This window comes from Colossoma macropomum, unplaced genomic scaffold, assembly GCF_904425465.1.
Source record: "Colossoma macropomum unplaced genomic scaffold, Colossoma_macropomum, whole genome shotgun sequence".
Lineage (NCBI taxonomy): Eukaryota > Metazoa > Chordata > Actinopteri > Characiformes > Serrasalmidae > Colossoma > Colossoma macropomum.
This window is the reverse complement of record NW_023494791.1, coordinates 11,855,001-11,874,587: the sequence shown is the minus strand read 5'-3', so window position 1 is coordinate 11,874,587 and position 19,587 is coordinate 11,855,001. Positions and strand designations below refer to the sequence as shown.

General features: G+C 39.7%; 1 protein-coding gene across 4 annotated transcripts in view; it reads right to left on the bottom strand.

Annotated features, from left to right (window-relative positions):
* Positions 1 to 4,442: 4,442 nt before the first annotated feature.
* Positions 4,443 to 19,587, bottom strand: part of gng2 (guanine nucleotide binding protein (G protein), gamma 2) — a 15,979-nt gene continuing 834 nt past the window's right edge. For 2 of the 4 annotated variants that reach the window (XM_036573895.1, XM_036573893.1), the window contains exons 2-5: positions 12,585 to 12,661; positions 6,909 to 7,003; positions 6,461 to 6,575; positions 4,443 to 5,317 (exon numbers count right to left, since the gene is read on the bottom strand). In XM_036573895.1, coding sequence (XP_036429788.1) covers positions 5,189 to 5,317; positions 6,461 to 6,547 — 216 coding nt within the window. In that variant the 5' untranslated portion in view covers positions 6,548 to 6,575; positions 6,909 to 7,003; positions 12,585 to 12,661 and the 3' untranslated portion in view covers positions 4,443 to 5,188. The remainder of the gene's footprint in view (positions 5,318 to 6,460; positions 6,576 to 6,908; positions 7,004 to 12,584; positions 12,662 to 19,587) is intronic. The other 2 variants (XM_036573896.1, XM_036573894.1) reach the window with 1 other exon arrangement.

Genomic DNA, 19,587 nt, shown 5'->3' with positions numbered 1-19,587 from the left:
AAGTGTTGTTTCACTCCTTACGGCAGGAGGGCGCTATCCCACTTCTGACACCAAATATAGCATCTTGGCGAAGGAGGAGACATGAGAGAGGCTTATGATTTGTACTACAAGAAGTGTCCTCATTAACACAACAGTATAGGCATAAATTTAGCCAGGGATAGCAGGAAAGGTCGCCACTAGCTATAGCTCTTCACTCTACAGTAAACACAAGACACACACTAACTAACCCACAGCCCCCAAAATAACATACACCAAATATCATAACACAAATAACATATACACACATCTTAGACTAACAGAACAACATTAACAACATTAAACAACAACATTCTACATCCTTTTGGCAGAAAGGGGTGTGGTGGCCAGCACAGCTCTACATATCACACCTCTAGAGCCCCTTCTGCGAACTGGAGCAAATGCAACCACCACAATATAATATTTTTCAGTATTTATTGTGTCCTCCTCTTCTTCTTTATTACAGCTCCCACTGCTTTCAGGAGATTTGCTTTCAGTTTTTCAAAGAAATCTGCATGGACATTTTTTCAAACCTCTAAGAAGTTGGTTGCATTTTCTGTTTCTCACAATCATTCAATGATGTTGAGGTCTGGACTCTGGGATGGTCAGTTCATTGTTCTGAGAACACCAGCAGTTCGATTTGCAAATGTTCTTCTTTTTTGTCTGTTTCCTTTTATCAGTAAGGGCTTCTTGACAGCTACACATCTTTTCAGACTCATAGTGTTGAGTTGTCTTCTCACAGTGGAAGGATGGACAGAAACACCTGTGGATTTTTTCAGGTCTGAATCAAAAGTGGAGCTTGACTTTCTCCTCTCTCTCAAAGATGTAAGCTGTAAGTGCTGTTTAGTCATAAAGTGCTGTTGTATCTCCCCAAAATAATTCATTCTCCGTGGCGTCAGCCGCAGGATCTTTGAATTTTGAATCAGTATTTTACCTTTCTATATGGCTGTACCTAATGCATGTGTTTCACATTGCTGCTACATATATCAATGCTTTCGTTTCATTTCAGTATGCTTTCATTTTACATTCATTTTAACATTTAAATCTCCACTTGAATTAGTTTGGTGGTATGCTCATAGAAAGGTTGAGGGCGCCCTCTAACGTAAGCTTTATATTATTACACTCAAATCTCAATTAGCAGATTTGTGTGATCTGGATAAATCATAAGCAGGAAAGAAATGCCACCTTAGCACTTAGAGCAAAGAAAGCATTGTCCATGCTTTATTCAAACATACTTAGTGTTTGTAAGCTATGTTTATCATAAAAATGTGTACTGGTTTATGGTAACTCCTCCCCTGCATCTGCAACCCAGAGCATCTCAGCCCTTACAGCCTTCATGAAGTATAGTTTGCGCATCTCCCTGCTGAAAAAATAAATAGTACAGACCAGCATGAATTCCAGCATAAAGCTGGTTTGTGCTGGTTGGGTGCCTGTTTAGCTGGTCACCCACCATGACCATGCATCCAACACACAACATATGCTGCTTTGGCTGGTGACCAGCAATGCTGGTCTGTGCTGTTTTCTTAGCAGGGCTGGTCCAAAGCCTCCTTCAGCAAATATGACCTGCTAGGGCTCAGTTTGAGAAGGAGCAGTCAAGACAAAGCCACCCTCTTTTAAAATGACCACCCCCCTTACCATCTGCTTTGGATGTCTTTAAGATGTCTGTTATCAATATTTTTGTATATGAGATTAACACTCTAGGGGTGTTCATCTTGTAAAGGCGCCTACAGAAGAGGAGGTTATGATGTGGAGTGTTTGGTAGAGCATGTGAACCAGCCATCAGGGTTGCCAGGTTCGCAGTTTTCCCACTAGATCAGCATGTTTCAGCTTCTCGTGGATGGCTTTTAAGCAAACTTTGGGCTGGAGATATTAGATCTACATTTGCCAAAAGTTTGTTAGATGTAGCAACAGTAACTAAGCGGTCATGGCTTAGTGAAAGGTCGACTCCAGCTAAAGTAGGTAGAATACACAACAACTTGAGCCCTGTCACATTTGGTGGACTTGTGGTCCTTATTTGCACATACCTGTAGAGTGTCCCATTTCGGGTGCTCACGAGTGCCTTATATGCACCCTTAGTGCAGCTTTTTGCAAAGAACGCATAGATGTAAAATCAGCGGTACCCTCACATTCAGAGTGGGGATTGTTTACAGCTGCCTGACCAATATGGAGGAGAAGATGATAGCCAGCTACAAGTAATAATGCATTTCTTAATTAATTAATTAATTAATTAATTAATTTAACGTCATTAAAGCTGCATTATGCTTGTATCTCTATTTTGAGCCACAGTAGATAGGCAAATTAGCTGATTTGAAAAAAGTATGACTGAAAACACATTTGCATTAAGCAGCGCACATGTGTAGCCTATGTGATGCTCAAGTCTGTCCCAAATGCTTTTAAAAATAGCACCCTGTGTCCTCTATGTTCACTTGTTGTTCATGTCAGCAAAATGTACACTTGGAGGAAGACCACAGGGCTTAGCATGCCTTTTAGGACAGGTCCTCAACTGACCAAAATATAGACTAATGGTGCTGGGCTAAAACATTGTCTTGATTTACTAAAATAATTATATTGTCTGGGTAAATCAAACTATGTAGCATTTGTCAAAGCCACTCACATATTTCACTACTGAAAAGCTGATATGCAAAATAGTGATGCTACCACCACACTACTGGGAAATTGTGAGAAAATCTCACAATGGTTCTCTACTTTTAGCAACACTACTACTCAACAGTGGTCATCAGTATGCAAATGAGAGCATTGGAAAGTGTGACACTCTGACTAGCTGACAGTTAAAAAAGCCGGTATTAACCTCCCTTGGCTCCAGTATAAAAATGATTAAGCAGTGGTCTTCTGTGTCTGTGTGCATGCACTGCAGGACAAAAGTAAAATATTATTTCCTAAAAAAATATTATTAGATATTATTGTATTTAGACTCTGCAAGTATTACAGTACTGCTCTTCTTTCATTGTTAAGGGTATGATGGAAACAAAAGGGTTAAATTCTTGAAATGCTCATCTGGGTTGTTAGAAAAGGAAAACAGCAGCAGGAGCTCTATACCAGGCTTTTCCACTGAGTGAGTCACTGTGAAACTTAAGATAAAATACTAATATGACTGTCACAAGCTTCAAGTAAAACATGGAAAGACTTTTAGAAGTTTCAAATGTCTGTGTTTAGTCTGGCTTTTTGAAATTTTAGTCTGCCTTTTTCAAATAAGAAGCTAACTTCAGCCTCATCAGAAAGTGTTTACCCGAATCGCTGTTAGCTTAGCGCTAATGAAGTGCTAGAATCCAGTAGGGACGCTATGAGGAGTTAGCATTACCATTGAAGTGGGTTTTTTCCTCATGTTTTGAAATAATTTTGACTTCTTTACGATCCAAATATTTAGGCCTTTTGTGATTCACCCTTCAGAAGTGCAGTGATTGTAAGACAGATCTGTTCCAGTGCAGTAACAGTATGAGAACACTGAAGTGTGAAAGTGCAATGTCCTTTGAATAAAACATGAAACTGTAGTTGAAGTTGTGGCCACTGGAGGATTCAGAAGGGAATCAGAGTAATCTTTGCTGATGCTATCACTACTTGACTACATGCCATCAGTTAAACATGGCTGTCTGTCTTAATGAACTGTAGTCTATCATTACTCATTATTCACAACTGTCCTTCTCTCCTCATTGGGACACTTTATTACCACTTCCTTCTACCAGCATTCCAGGGGGAGCAGACAGGAACAGTACTTCATGTTGACAAGCAGTAGATGTTCTTTAAAGCGGCATTCCAGCCTAAAACTAGCATTTAGTGTGTTGTTTTTGAGTTATGCAGGGCTCTGTTGTACCCTGTATTATATGCCTGAAATATATCATATAACCACTGCAAATCCGTCCACAGCAACAAATATATCACTGCTGTCAGAAGAAAACCTGATATCTCCATTTTTGTCGTTTTTCAGTTTTTGACATAAGGTGAAAATGTCTGTTGTCCTTTACATTGTGTGTAAATTTCAATGACTTGGAAACAAGTCTGGTTCCATTGACTTAAATTAAAAGTAAAGTAGATTTTTCCTTCTCCTGTAAAGTGATCATTATGACACAAGGTTTTCTTCCGACAACAGTGATATGAAGAGATATAGAGGCTAATAAATACAAACATGTTATTTGGCTTCCTAACAGTAATGTGAGCTATCTGGTCTGGTTCCCTTCTGCATTAGCCAGCTAGCGGGACCAAAAAATATATATATGCATCCGCCCCACAGCAGTTTTCCAAAAGTTCCTCTCTCTTTCAAGGTACATCATCAGAGTTTTCCTAGCCTTCACACCAAACAATTTCACTCTCCAGACTACTGTGGCACCACTGTAGGAGGAGATGTAGCAATGATTAGATTTCTCATTTTGTTTGCAATGCAACTTTAACATAAAAACAAAAGTCGGGGCCGATTTTTCAGTCTTCATGCAGTTATTATTGAATTCACCACAAACATTCAAACCATACAGCACAACACAGTTAATATTTTTTTACAAATAGTAAAAAGAGACCTATGTTTTTGAAGAAGACCAAAAAAAAATTAAATTGCCTGCTATACATATTCAAATATTGTAATCAGCGTTGTAAAGATAAGTATCTATTAGGAATATCTGCATGTGTTCAAATTTTTCATAAAAAATGCTTTTACCTATCTACTGTCCTTAAATTAAAAAAGTACTCACATACATAGAAAGCTACCTAAGTGATATATACCAAATTCATTTGAAGGGAAATAATAAATGATTACTGAAATAAAGCGAACAAAGAAGAAATCAGAATATTTCCATGAGAAGTCTGGCTCTCTGCTCAGTGATCAGCTTCATAATCATGGCCAACTTAATTTAATCAAACAAAACATTTGAATACCTCAGAGGAACCACAAAATACCGCATGAATACTTCAATTTACACATCATATCCTGCTATGGTGCCAGTCGCTCATATTGGCTGTGCTCTCTCTTGTAAACATGCACAGCACTGGCTCTCCCTCCACGCTGTGAACTCAGGGGGCTTCCGCTGGGCTCACGGGAAACCAGTGGAGGTTGAGGAGTTGCTGCTGCTGCCCCTCAGGCCTCAGGAAAAAGATCTACATTTTGTAACGTCCGTGTTTGTGTGGGTCCCAGAGGGAGTGGGCAGCCCCATGGCCGGCGGGTGCTGCTTTACAGGATGGCACAGAAAAACTTCTTCTCCCTGAAGGGGTTTTCAGAGGCAGGCACAGGTGACAGCAGAGGGTCCTCCTTGGCGTGGGCTTCGCAGTACGACATCAGGTCCGCCGCCGCTTTGGACACCTGCCAGTCACGTGCACACACACAAAAGCATATGTGGTGAGATCAAACACATTTTTCTGTATAAAAGAATAGTGAATTTACAATGAGGAGTTTGCCTGTTCTCCCCGTGTCTGCGTGGGTTTCCTCCGGGTACTCCGGTTTCCTCCCACAGTCCAAAGACATGCAGTCAGGCCAATTGGACATGCTAAAATTGCCCCTAGGTGTGAGTGTGTGTGTGAATGTGTATGTCTGTCTGTCTGCCCTGTGATGGACTGGCGACCTGTCCAGGGTGTATCCTGCCTTCCGCCCAATGACAGCTGGGATAGGCTCCAGCACCCCACCGCAACCCAGAAGGATAAGCGGTTTAGATGATGTATGTATATATGTATGAATTTACAATGAATAAAATCAGAATTACACAGTTTCTCCTATTCAAAATGTAGATAATCAAACAAGACATTTTAGTGTCTGAAGTTTGCTTCTTTAGTTTTGGACTGAATTTATGATGCTAAGAAGTAGCTAACAATTAATGGTAGCTTATAGAGACCAATTAGGCTGGTCGTCCCTCTCCCCCTCACATAGTGTAATGTTAGCCAGTGTGAGGGTCTGTTAGCTGACGCAACAGAACTGCCAGTTAGCGTTCAAGCTGTCCAATGACGTTGCATTAGCAGTAGTTCAAAAAAATGCAGTGGTGCTTCATGTGACTTTGAGGAAGCACATGCTAGCCTTCACCCTCCCAACGTGGTAGCATTGTGTGATGGAGGAAGCCTAATTAGCAGGTGAGGAGAAAACTGAGTAAAAATATAAAATGAACAAAAATATGGCAGCTTAAATAGTACTCTGTCACTTACGGGACAAACTGTAGGATTTTTTTCCAAGTCATTTTGGATCATTTCTTTTGGTCCATTCATCATGAAATTTTCACACAAAAAAAAGCAAAAAGCAACAAAAATGGAGAAACAAGGTTCTGTTCCCAGAGTGAGAATTTGCAGCCATCTTGAAAGCTCAATTTTGGCTATTTTAGACAGTGTCAGAAACATATCTCGGCTGAAAGACTACATTTAGGGTAAGGGGACATTTGTGGAAATTTGATTTGTTGCTTTAATTTTATTTCTTTAATACTCTAATTATTATTGTTTTCTGTAAGTGTATATCTTTTCTTACTTTTATCCGGTCAATGTTGGCTTCCATCTTGAGTTGCTCCACCAGTTTGCGGGCCTGGGCGATGCTGGCGGTGTTGTTGCTGGCCATGAGGCTGCTGGACCGGGCCACCTAAACACTACACAGGGACACAGGCCTGTATTAACACATGATCAATCACTCTAATGAGCATATTTCCCTCACTGAAGGTATTGGAGCTGTTAAGAATTTACAACAGATCATTTTTTCCCTCCAGCACACGTGCCACAAACTCACATGCACTGTTTCAAATTGCCTCATGTGCTGCCAAGCAACACCATGACAGAAGGAAAGTGGATTTGACGGTGTTTGTGCTGTGTGCCGTATCCAATGACAACATTACCATGACGTTATGAATGAATGCAATCAACAAAAAATCTACATGTATCTATATGTAGTCACTGTGCATATGAAGCCATTGTGAACAATGTACCTCAAATCTCACTCCAGTAGCTTTCAGCCAATGAGTTTGTCCCTTGAGTCTTTCGGCTCAAGGTCGCTCCTTTGGCCCTCTAGTCAGATTCCTGCCTGTAGGAAGGACATCAAATCTTTAGATCCTCTTCAAAAGGACAAGCTAGACACTGAGATACACAAGGTCATTGTTTTTATACCTAAAGGAATACTCCATGATTTTTATACATAATACCTGTCTGTCAGATGTGTACTGTATGGCTGATTATCACTGAAATTAAGTTCGCCACACTACTCAGCATGTAAAAAAGAACAGAAAACCCACTGAGTCAAAATACATGTACATTAGAAGCGAACGGGTTAGTGCTGAGGCACACTTGTAAAAGAAGCAGCTGTCCATCAGCTTTTATTGTAAGCCTGTTTTGAATCAAGGGGTTTCAGTTTTTATTAGAACATGGAAACACAATAAAATTATTGGCCATGGTAGTCAACGGTATGTTACAGGTGGGGGAGAGCGGAGCACAAATCTAACACATTGTGGTTCTCGTCAAATAATTTTTAAAAAGTATTTTAGCAAGCAACACATCTTGGCCTCAAATAAAAACATAAACTTCATAGCACCGTTTATAGCGGAGTGAGCGCAAGCGTTACAACTAAGCTAACTAGGTGGAGAAGCTAGATATAGCAGTCTTTAAAGTAAATTGATGCAAAACACAGTTAATACAGTTCTGTGTTGTCTGAACCAAATATGCTTTCTAACCTAAATACATAAAGATATTAATTAAAATTAATATAAGCAGCAGAACAGCAAATACTAGCATAACACAATGGAAATATATTTTATTTACATAACATTTATATAACATTTTTGATGAATCTGTGCATTAAAAGCATGTAAAAACTTAGCTGTTTTAAATTTACACTCTGAGAAATAAAGGTATGAAACTCACTGGGGCAGTACCCCTCTTGTCACTGGGGTGGTACCATCAAGGGTACATCTCAGTACCTTTAGTCAGGGAACATATTTGTACCATAATACATTGAAATTGTATTTTCTAAGTCGTACTGAGTACACACACCCCGGCTTTTTATTTTATTGTTGTGTTTTAAAATATTAGGTTATGAAAAGGTACAAATCTGTACTTTTCAACTGGAAAAAAACTTATATAAGGTACACAAGTGGATCATAACCACTGCTGTACCTTTAAAGGTACATTTACATTGTTTGTACCATGATGAACGAGAATATACTTGCACAGTACCTATAGTATATATGTGGATATGGACTTGACCTATTGTTTCCCTTTGGGAAGCTTAGTTGCAACACCCTGTGCAGGCTGTACTTTAGCCTGGCTAGCTCTGACTGTGAGTTGGTAAAATGGTCCTACATTATATTTGTGAATTCTGATACTTATGCACACAACACTTTTTACAATGAAAATACTTTTATGATTCAAAAAGCGTGCATATCAAGAAATATTTGTCTGATTGGCCTCCAAAATCACAGATGATATTGCTATGTGAATATGAGAACATGGCTACAAGAATGTTCTACTTTATCTACATAAATAATATATTATTTATGTAGATAAAGTAAATAATATCTATGTTACATTTCACTCTGCGTTAGTTTGTGCCCCATTCCTCCATGCAGTAGTTAAAGATATGGTTCCAAAATATTTCTCTAAATGTATGTCCATTAAGAGCTACTTATTTGAAGAACAATTATGGGCCATGCCCTGAATAGTGCACAGGTGTCTGGAGCGGAGGGGTTAGTGTCACAGATTGATCCCTGCATGATACCTCCCCAGAGTTATTAATGTGTGTGTGTGTGTGTGTGTGTGTGTGTGTGTGCATATACATTTGCCTGTGAGTGTGAAACTCATTGTAGTGTAATATTACCACATGGACACCAACAACACGTTGTGTCCGTGTGTGTGTGTGTGTGTGTGTGCGTGCACAAGAGTGTGCATTTAAGTCATGTGTGGTGTACTACCACATGGATATTGATAGCAAGCTGTGACGCACCTGTCATAACTGTGAGCTCAAAGGGTGTGCGGTGTATTAGAGTTTTTAATCTCAGTGGGCCCACCAGCAGAAAGGTTAACCACAAAGGCCTACTAATGAGAGTGAACAGCAGGGGGCGCCAGAGCGTCAGCTGTCACAGTGACCTCATTCTCATTAATGAGTCCAGCTCAGCTTGCTCGCTTCAATATGGCCAGGGAAAGCAAGAGAGAGAGAAAGGCAACCAAGAAGACTTTATTATACTGCTCTGTTATTTTCGTGTTTATTTTCTCTGAATGCAATTTAAACGGATGCACTCAGATACGTTTAAGTGCAGGGCCTGAGTTTACACCCAGAGTCAGACATGCACAGGCCAAATGAGGAAATGAAAAGATGTTGCAACTCTAAATTATCTGAAGGAACACAAGGGTTCAGTGTATTATATTACCCTTTTCAAACCCTAACTAATAAAAGCTGGCTAATGAAATCAGTCTTGTGATGTTAAAACCATTACTGATAATGCTTCCATTCTTACCACATTATCTCCAATCGCATTTCCTGCCCTTATTACATTATTCCTCTGCGTCACTTTCTAATCAACAAATAACAATATTATTGTCGAGATCAGGAAGCAGAACATCATTATTCCGAGGAAGCGTGTCGTTGGATATTTAGCATGAAAACAGCACTTATGCTCATCGGCACAACAGCTCAGATCCAACTACGCTGACCTCCACTGGCCTCGTTGTTTACATCTCAGAACGATTTTAACAGCTATGACAAATTCTGAACATGTTACACTGTTTTCATTAGTGTCCTTCATTACTTCTTTTTTTTTTTTTAAACAAGGCCACTGAAATCACTAACCCTTCTTTTGCAATGGACATCGGTTGCTAGGCAACTGAGACAGAGAAACATCCAGCAGAGGTGAAATGTTCCACTCAGTGTGGCCAGACCCAGGCCAACTATTAAGGAACTCTCATTTAAAGAGCAGAGAGCTGACTTCATAGCCGTGCTCTCAAACCCGGCTCTCTGTAAATCAGGACTGAGGAGTTTTGTGAGCTTAAAACATCAACACATGTCTGAGAACTTCAGCTGTTTGAGATCACAGTTCCTGTTTGTGCTCACACCACACAGCTCACAGCTTTACCTTATAGGGGCTCAGAGAGAGAGAAAGAGAGAGAGATAGAGACAGACAGAGAGAGAGAGAGAGAGAGAGAGAGAGAGAGAGAAAGAGAAAGAGAGAGAGAGAGAGAGAGAGAGAGAGAGAGAGAGAGAGAGAGAGAGAGAGAGAGAGGGTGAGAACAGTGCCAGTTACAGGAATAGGAACAGTGAACTGGGCACTTCAACCTGAAAGTGTTTCGCCAGACTCAGTGATGTTATATGAGGTGTGAGGTGCAGGAAGTCAGATGGAATGATCTCAGATACTGTCTAAAAAAACACTGCAATTATAATAACAACATCAAGAGCAATCCAGCAATGCAGCAGGTGAATCTCAATGACGCTCAGGTTTAGGTTCTGTGTGAGAGTAAAGCTGCAAAATATGATCAAAATACAAAATACTTACATTCCAGTTATATTGCGACTGTTGTCAGAAGAAAACCTTGTATCCCCAAAATGACAACTTTACAGGAGAAGGAAAAGACCTACTTTACTTTTAATGTAAGTCAATGGAACCAGACTTTTTACCAAGTCATTTTGGGTCATTTCTTTTGGTCCATTTATCATGAAATGAACACACAATGTAAAGGACAGCAGGCTCTTTCAAATTATGTCAACAACCGAAAAACAACAAAAATGAAGATACAAGGTTTTCGTCCGACAACAGCGATTTGCAATATAGTAATGTATTAAAAATGCATTGGTGAATTGTTGGTGAATAATAACATGATTAAAGACTGGTCTGTAATTTATGACCAAAATGATTAACATGAATGCCTGAATTAATCAAAACACTCATCTGGAGCTGTGTTTGGTCAAGACAGTACCTAGAAGGGCCATTTTCCATTGCAGCTTTCTGTGATATGAGTATTGCAAATGTCAGTAGCAATATAATGTGTGGCCATACAAATAACCGTAAAACCATCACTAATATTTCTGTTCCTGACACCTTCTGTTCACTCAAAAAGCTCCTAAATCTCTATCGATCATTTCCTCAGATGATGTGTTTGTCTACGGTGAGTTTGGGAGAAGGGCGCGGATGGTTCTGATTAATCTGGACTCCTGGAACGAGGGCCATATGCCTGCTCTTTACACAATGCTGCCCCCTACTGTTGGCAACCTTAGCCTTGTGGCTCCAGTTCTACATTAAAGAAGACAAACAAGTCTTGACTGACTAACTGCATTTGTGGTAAATGGAAAATCATGTAAATTAGATTTTTCACCAAAGTATTCTTTTAAAGAGGGCACTGTTTTAGCCTCATCCTCACACTATATTGCTGTAAAATCTGAAGGATGTCATGAACGTTTTGATAAGTACAACAATGGTGAAATCATACAAAAGCACTTTTAGCTCTGCTTGAATGTAATGCCACTCTAAAAGCTGTGAGCCAGCTGATTAAAGCATTGCTCTGGCCTGCTCTTCTTTAAATTCTCATAAACAGTTAATCACAACTTTCAGCAAGATACAGGAGACAAGGGAGGCTTGAGTAGAAGAACAGCTGGCTTTTCAAAGTGTAAAAAAGGGATGGTGTTTTGGAATGTTTGTTACTGGAATTTCACTCTAAGTACTCACCACTGGCCCAGTACTCACTGCCTACTGCCACACTTCTACAGAGATGGTATATCGGTATCAGTGGGTATTGTTAATAGGCCAAAAAGAATGGATCTGATTCAATCCTTTGATATACTGCACACTCACACTGTGTGATGTGATGTTTTTAGCTGTGTATTTCGTCACTGTCTAAAGAAAAACAAGTATGTCCAAAATAGCAGCTTTACAGGACAAGGCAAAATATTCTTTACTTTCAGTGTAAGTTAATGTAAAGAGATTTTATTCCAAGCAATTTTGGAGCATTTCTATTGGTCCATTCTTTATAAAATTTTGACAGGACATAAAAAAAAACAAAATCGGACAAAATAGAGACGATGTAAGTGTTTGTGTAATTTGAGCATCATAGCCTACTAAGCTTAGTCTTTTTTAAAGAAAAAATATTTAATTGCCATAGGTTTCCCTGTGACCTATCAAGCTAGTTAATGTTCCTATCAGCACCATCAGCACAGAACATGTTGATTTGGCCTCTGACATTAACAATAACATCACTGGAGATCAGTGGTCATCAACACTCCCCCCTAGACATAGGCCTAATTGCAGAGCTCAGCTTCAACCCAGATGTAGCACATTTAATCCAGTCAATCAAGGTCTTCTGCAGATGTAGATTAGCTAGATCAGATATAACAGATGAGGTTTAGAGATAACTCTGAAAGAAAACAGACCTCTCGGAGATCCGGACTGAGGGCTAAATGTTCTCAGAACGACTGGCACGTTCTCAAAAACAAACCTCACATCAGTGGCAGTTTATTAAAGCTGAGGCTTTTAAAATATTCAATGTACTATTAGGATTGCAAAAGAAACACCTCCCTCTTCTTACAAAATTTTGTGTGCAGACAGTGCAGTGCATCCTCTTCCTCTTTCCCCATCTCATTCTGCCTCATACTCATGAATATTTTCTCTTCCCTATTCCTAAAATCTGACCTTTACTGTTGAAACTGGTGTTCTCCACTCGTTCACTTCTGTGGCCTTCTCTGAGAGCAGGTTTGGTTTTTCTGGCACTGTGAACAAAAAAAAAGAAAGAAAAAAAAACATGTGGTCAGAGTCCATATAGTCAACATCACACCAAAAGAGCCTGCGGTGAATTGCTGCGACAGACAAACTTAAAGGGCAACAAAACACAACATTTGACATAGTATGTAAACATTGTTAAAGTTTCAAAATGTACCATTCATTTCAGTTCATACAGTCCATGTATAGAAACTAGGCTGGAAAAAACAGTGTTTGCTGATAGCTGTCTATTTTGGCCTATAGCAGCTTAGCCCCGCCCATCCGTCCATGCTGACATTTTTAGGGAGTGTTTCAGCCTCGACTGCTTTTTTTATCAGATTAGAACTGAGGTAATTTACATGCTTCAGTCTTAAAGTAACAGTATTTGATTATACACACATGTCATAAGTGGACCTATATATAAGACAAATTTAGGATTTGGGCCCTTAAAATATAATCAGAGGGTGTTTAAACGTCTTCAAAGTTCTGCATATTGATTTTATATTTGGGATGAACAAAACAGACAACTGAGAATGTAAACTATTTCAGCTTTGACCTCACCCCCCCCTCTCTCTCTTTCTCTCTCTCTCTCTCTCTCTCTCTCTCTCTCTCTCTCCCTCCCTCCCTCCCTCTCTCTCTCTCTGATAAACGGGCCAATTACTCTGGCAGAACAGCTCTGCAGCGGCAGGGAATTCCACCATCATGAATCACTTCCACACAGAACGTTCCAGCAACGTTTCATCTCTCCACATCTCCCCTGTGTCAATACCGACTGAAACCGAGCCGTTTAGACGTTAGTGTCCCCCGAAAACCTTAGAGTCAGAGAATCTGAGTCATCACTAGAACATTATATGCTAAGCTCCAATGTTCTTCTGACATAACTCACTGTGTGTGAACACATAATTGCCAGTTTTCCACTGGAAGCAAGAGAGGACTTCAGAAAATGTGTTGCTTATACAAGCATTTGAAGCCAAGCACACAGCAGCACAAGCCTTACGGTCATAGAATAACGCTCACAGTGGCTGCCAGAGAAGCCCAGCAGAAGGTACAGGCCTGTTGGTGTGCCTGCGGTTAGTGGCACAGCTGTTAGACTGTCCACTTCTTCCCTCGTCATCACGGTCTTTGTGAGAGAGTATAATGTTCCCTAAAGGCCTGATCGTATCAACCAATTTCACACATTTTTTGCTCATTGAAGTTCAAACTGCAGTTTTGTGCTGGCCAGCATGTGTGTGTTACTCTTCGCCTCTTCATAGGCTGAAATGCACACTAGCAGATTTGTTGGTTGTCTGTATCATTGCTCAGACTGTCTCATCATGTGTTAATTATCTCAGTCGTCTATATATTTGTGTGTTTGGTGACAATGGGTGGTGTAGTGGCAGTTCTGCCAGGCCAGAGATTGGTACGCCATTTGATAACCAGTTCACAGAACTGATTGCCTGAAAGGAATTTAAAGCCCATCAAGAGAAGCATGAAATCTCTCTCAATGGTGTCCTTTGGAAAGGCTGCTTAACTCTTACTCTACCTATTGTTTTGGCATTGTGTTGTCATTTTTCTATATTGGATTTTTGGCCTTTCTATTAAAAGCCTTTTCCCAGCCAAGGTTAGCTTTCTCGTAGGCCAATAGCAAATCTAGAAATTTTACTTCATCAAAGTTAGCTCTTCAGCTGAAGGTAAAAAGCATCATTATTATCCTTACATACATATACATACAATACTGTGCAAAAGTCAGAGACCACCTTTCATTTATCTAATTTACAGTCAACATGGTCATTAAATATAAGTTATTCATTTTACAGAAAATATTTCTGAGGAGGTCAGACATACGATAATCCACTTGCATAAAGAAAAGGAGAGTCAAAGGGAAATAAGTGAAATAAGCTAGAGTTAATAAAACTATTGTAAGAGAATATGAGATTCCCACAAACCATGCAAGACCAGGTACACCAACAAAACTGAAAGACGCAAAACACTTGACCACCTGGACTGACCACCCCAGCGTCTCAGACCTCAACATCTTTGAATGTGATTGAGATTATTTAGAGCTTAAGAAGCATAACATGCAACCATCTTCTAAGACTGAACTTTGGAGGTGTGGAAAAATACCCCTGCAGATTTCTTTAAAAACTGAAATCAAGTCTTCTGAAAAGAACAGCAGCTGTAATAAAGGCAAAGAGTGGACATGGTAAATACTGATTAATGAATAACTTTGACTTGTCTGAAAATTTAACAATTGAAAGTCTCTCATTTCCGCACAGTACTGTACTTCATCTGTAATGATTATAAAGACCTAGTTGGGCTTTTTCTTTCAGTTCTCATTTTGGCTACAGGTAATGTTCCATGTTCCATTTTCCATAAAAAAGTCAAAACTACTACAACACAGAGACAAACTTCCAGAGGTACCCAACTTTGAACATCTAAAGTAGCTGCATGACATTTAACTAAATCATAAATAATCAACTGTGGAAATAAGACTACAGACTATGATGTATGTAAATGTATGTGAACGCGTGCATATATGTGAGTGTTCTTTTGCCAGGCCCCAGCAGACATAAGCAGGTTTAATAATTCATCGTCTGAGCCCCATATGGCAAGGAGAGGGAGAGATTTTTAATTACGCTGCTCTGCTTTCACACCAGGGGTCTCCCACTGCTTACTTACACTCCTGTCTCCACTCTCACAAACATTTACAATATCTCAGACATGTACGCCATGTCCAGTTACACCTACTGCTGAAATGCAGCTTTGTTCAGCGTGTCTCAGAGTGCCATCTCCAAACCCTTAACCTGTAGAGGTCATAGCTTTCACCAATTGTGTCAAAATTGTCAAAGATGAAGATATTGTGATTTGAATTTAGTGAAAAGTTGTTGCAGGAAAGACAAAAACATACTTTACATTTTTGCCATTTGGTTGTCATTTGTTGACACTGAACAAGTCAGAACTGGACTGCAGACTTGGAGAAACAGAATGTAAATCAAACATGTCATTCAAACATGAATGCAACGTATGTAACTGTGTAATCAATCATGTAGCTATGATGGTAATATCTCTTGACTACTAAAGGTTAAATCAAAATAAATAAATAAATCCCTGCTAGAGAGAGTCTGGAAAGAAGGATATTGCATGGGGCCTGAAAAGTTTCCACCGATACCCTTTGCCAAAATGTTTCAGCACTTTAACGTTTACCAGCAAGTGCAAGGAGAGTGAATTCAGGTTGCTCTGCTTGTACATTTCTCATAAACACACTGCTCAAATAGTCTGTGAAATGCTTATTCTTTGTCCATGAAGCACTTCAAAAATACGACTCTTCCTGACCTGGTTTTAGCTCACAGCTGCAATGAAGGAAGACACACTCCTATGACTCAAAGCTTCCTCTGAAAAGTCTTGATAAACTGTTAAAAATGTCTTTGGCCCAGGTCCTGAACTGGAGTTCTGTTTTAAACCTAGACTATCACAAAATCTAAGATAATTTGTGGATGCAGAATTCCTCGAGCACAGATGATTTCTGCATTTCAGTTTCTGCTGTACTGTACTGAATTAAATATTGCTGCTTCATATAGCAGCACTTATTTTCACTTTTATTATTCTCAAACTGCATAAATAAGGGGGCAGTTCAGTGTCCAATGTAACTAAGGGGTGAAGACCTGACCCATTTCTACCTTTTATATGGAAAGACAAATTATGACACTGAATGAATGGGTAACTTCTGCAATTAATCAGATTTCAGGTGTAGCCAGTGTCCCTGGACTACCCTTCTGCCTTCGCCACTGCTTTATCTTATATTTTTTGGAACATGATATTTTATGTGGAAAAAAAAATTAAGAGGAAAACATTATATAGAGAACCATGTTTGTTTGGTGTACAACACTTTTACTAAAAATGCTAGTGTCACATCCCTAAAGGAAATACTGTAATATAGATTCTTTATCATCAGCGTAACTATATGTCTTTATTTGTATGTTGTCCACAGTTGTAATTTGCACATGGTTATGAGTAAAAACCTGATGAGACAAATTGCAGGTCTTTCACCTGAATGAGGGGTTGAAAAGGCTTTAATGATACCAGTTCCAGAGAACATTTTGTTTCCAGGGAAACCAGGGAGTGTGTGTGTGTGTGCGTGTGTGTGTGCATGCATATGTGTGTGTTGCTGCAGGGTGGGTATAAACATGGCTTCCTCCAGAATCCTCCATTCGGCCAAGAACGCCCAAAACTCCCGGGAAGTACCAAACATTCAGGCGTCTGCACTCTCCACATTCAGCCTAAGAGTGTGCAAACCGAAATAAACACACATACACACACACCAATACACACACACACACACACACACACACACACACACATTATACTGCTAACAGAAATGCTTAACAATGCAACTCCAGAACTGTGAACACTGACATAATTTGGAAATTTCCTCCAGCTCTCTTAAAGGACATGGACAAAGGGCATGTTCCACTTGGCTTTTCCATGCTCACAATGTGAAGTTATAATCAACCTTTAGCATCTCCACTAAACACTGCAGCTATTTTAAGACTGACTAGACTCATTACGCCTTTTATCCAAGCTTTCTTGACAAAAACCTGGAAAAATCTGGTTAGATCATTATTGAGCCAGAATTATTTCTTGACAATCTCTAAAACTGTAACTTTACAGAAAGAAAAATTCTTTACTTTAAAAACCTTATTTGGCCAGGGCCTGTCAGCAGGCACAGAGCTTTATTACACACTTCTATAACCAAGGAATATCTCTACCTGTTTGCATAGAAGTCCCTGTAGTTACTGAATAATAAGTCTTAGCATGTAATAAGCCTGGGTTTTAGGGGTTAATGTAAGATAATGTAATTAGATCTTATTCCAAGTAATTTTGGAACATGTCTATTGTTCCATTCCTCATGAATTATTCACACAGTGTAAACGACAGCTGCAGTGATCAAATAATGTAAAAAAAGGAGATATATGCTTTTTGTTGGACAGCAAGGAAATTCAGACTGATTTAAATGGCATGATGGAAAGGCAAACATTAAATACTAGGTACGCACAATTATATCACTGTCACATCACTATCAGCACTATCAGCAGATGTTTAAACAAGAACATGCAGTGTTATTGATGTGAAGAACTGCTCTTATGAAACAGCAAAAGCAATTTGAGTGCTAATAGCACCCCTTGTGGAGAATTTTCCACTTGCTAAATGTGAACGAGTGAGTGAATTGCAAGCCAGGTCCATGAGGCTCTTCGCATCTAGAAACATGTCAGTATCGGACAGTTGTTTATATTTGAACAACACTTTAAGCCAATACTTGATGAGGTATTTATTGTAGCTGGGAAGAGCAAAACATTTAGACAATGCAGGGTTACTCTGCTAAAATGTCAGCATTGTATTCATTTTACTGAACTTAGACAAATACTGTTAAATACAGAGAGTGGTTGAGCGTATATTGCTGAATTAAAAGACCATTGATGCACACACACACACAAACATACACTGACCAGAAAGGAACAAGAACACAGAAAACCATCCTCGTTTTGTGGCTTGTAGGACACTTATTCACTGGGGCACATTCGAAAAGAAGTTACTCTGTACACCATTCTGAAATTTAAAGTATGGTCAGGCCCACATGGCTAGAAGTCTTTCATTGTGAGACAAGCACAGTGTACTGTGTACGTGGGTGGGGGATTAGACTGGGACACAAGGCAGATGGGAGGTGCTGCCTTAAAACTCTGTGATGACTGATTTGACACTTTTACAAGGCTTAAATGTGGTTCTATATTGACGTAAAGAGGTCATGAATCATCCAGTGCCAATTTTTTTTTTTGTGTAAGCGTTGTCTTTTCTTTTTCTTCTGCCTTTCTCCCTTTATTGACTGTGTTGGTGTAATGTTAATGCAAACGTAATGCCTTCCCAGCACTAAATCTACATGCCACATGAACAATTTAAAAGAAAAACAACCCGATATCCTTCCAAAAACATATTTCTCTGAGGAGAATGTGTTCCTGTAGATCATTCGAACTGTCTGTGTAACACAGAAGTGCCTGTGAATGTGCTTTTATTTTCTATTGCTTATTCATTGCTTTTTTTCAGAAACCAGAGACCAGAAGGAAACCAGGCGCACATAAAATGGAGCTGCAGAACCTGACACATGTGTAACGTTTGCCATACGTGCATGTATGTCACAGCACACGTCCGTAATGAGACTTACATTGTTACATAACGTGTCACATAGCTGTGGTTACCACAGGAGGTAGAAAAATGCTTACAACAGAAGACTAAGGCAGAACAAAGGCACAGGGGAGATGTATTCTAGGCTAGCGCTGAAGCATATTGCTTCAATATTTAAGTGTGTTGCTAGCAGGCATATGGGCCCCATTCAGTGCGATTGGAAGCAGTGAACGATGAGCTGCATTTGTTGTACAGAGAAATAGAACAGCATGCCTAGCCTCCATTTACTCCATTTCTGAATGTGTTATGAAGAAGCAAAACTGTTCAACAATCTTGAGAATTCACCAGGGACTCCTTAGGGGATTCCTCACAAATTGCTCCCCCTTTTTTTTCCTCCCTCTCTCCATCTCTCTTTCTCCAGTATCTTCTTCATCCCCTCCCCCCATGCTGTCCTCATCCCTTTCTCGAGGAAAAATCTACTCACATGGGCACACAGAGTGGAGAAAATGGGCTCCAAAAGGGACATTTTCTTATGGATGATGTTCTATATAAAGGTGAAGCTTTCAGTCATTCTCAGGTCTATGTGATGATAATGCACTGAGGTCTACAAGCCAACCTGTTTTCTTCAGCCCATTTTAACACTGATCTACACTGACACACATGCAACGGCTGTGGACGAGTGGTGTATCCACGCAACACCGCCCAGATGGAACATTCTACGCACAGCCACACACACCCACACACACAGAAAGACACTGTTCACAAAGCAGTTTAATCAAAACAC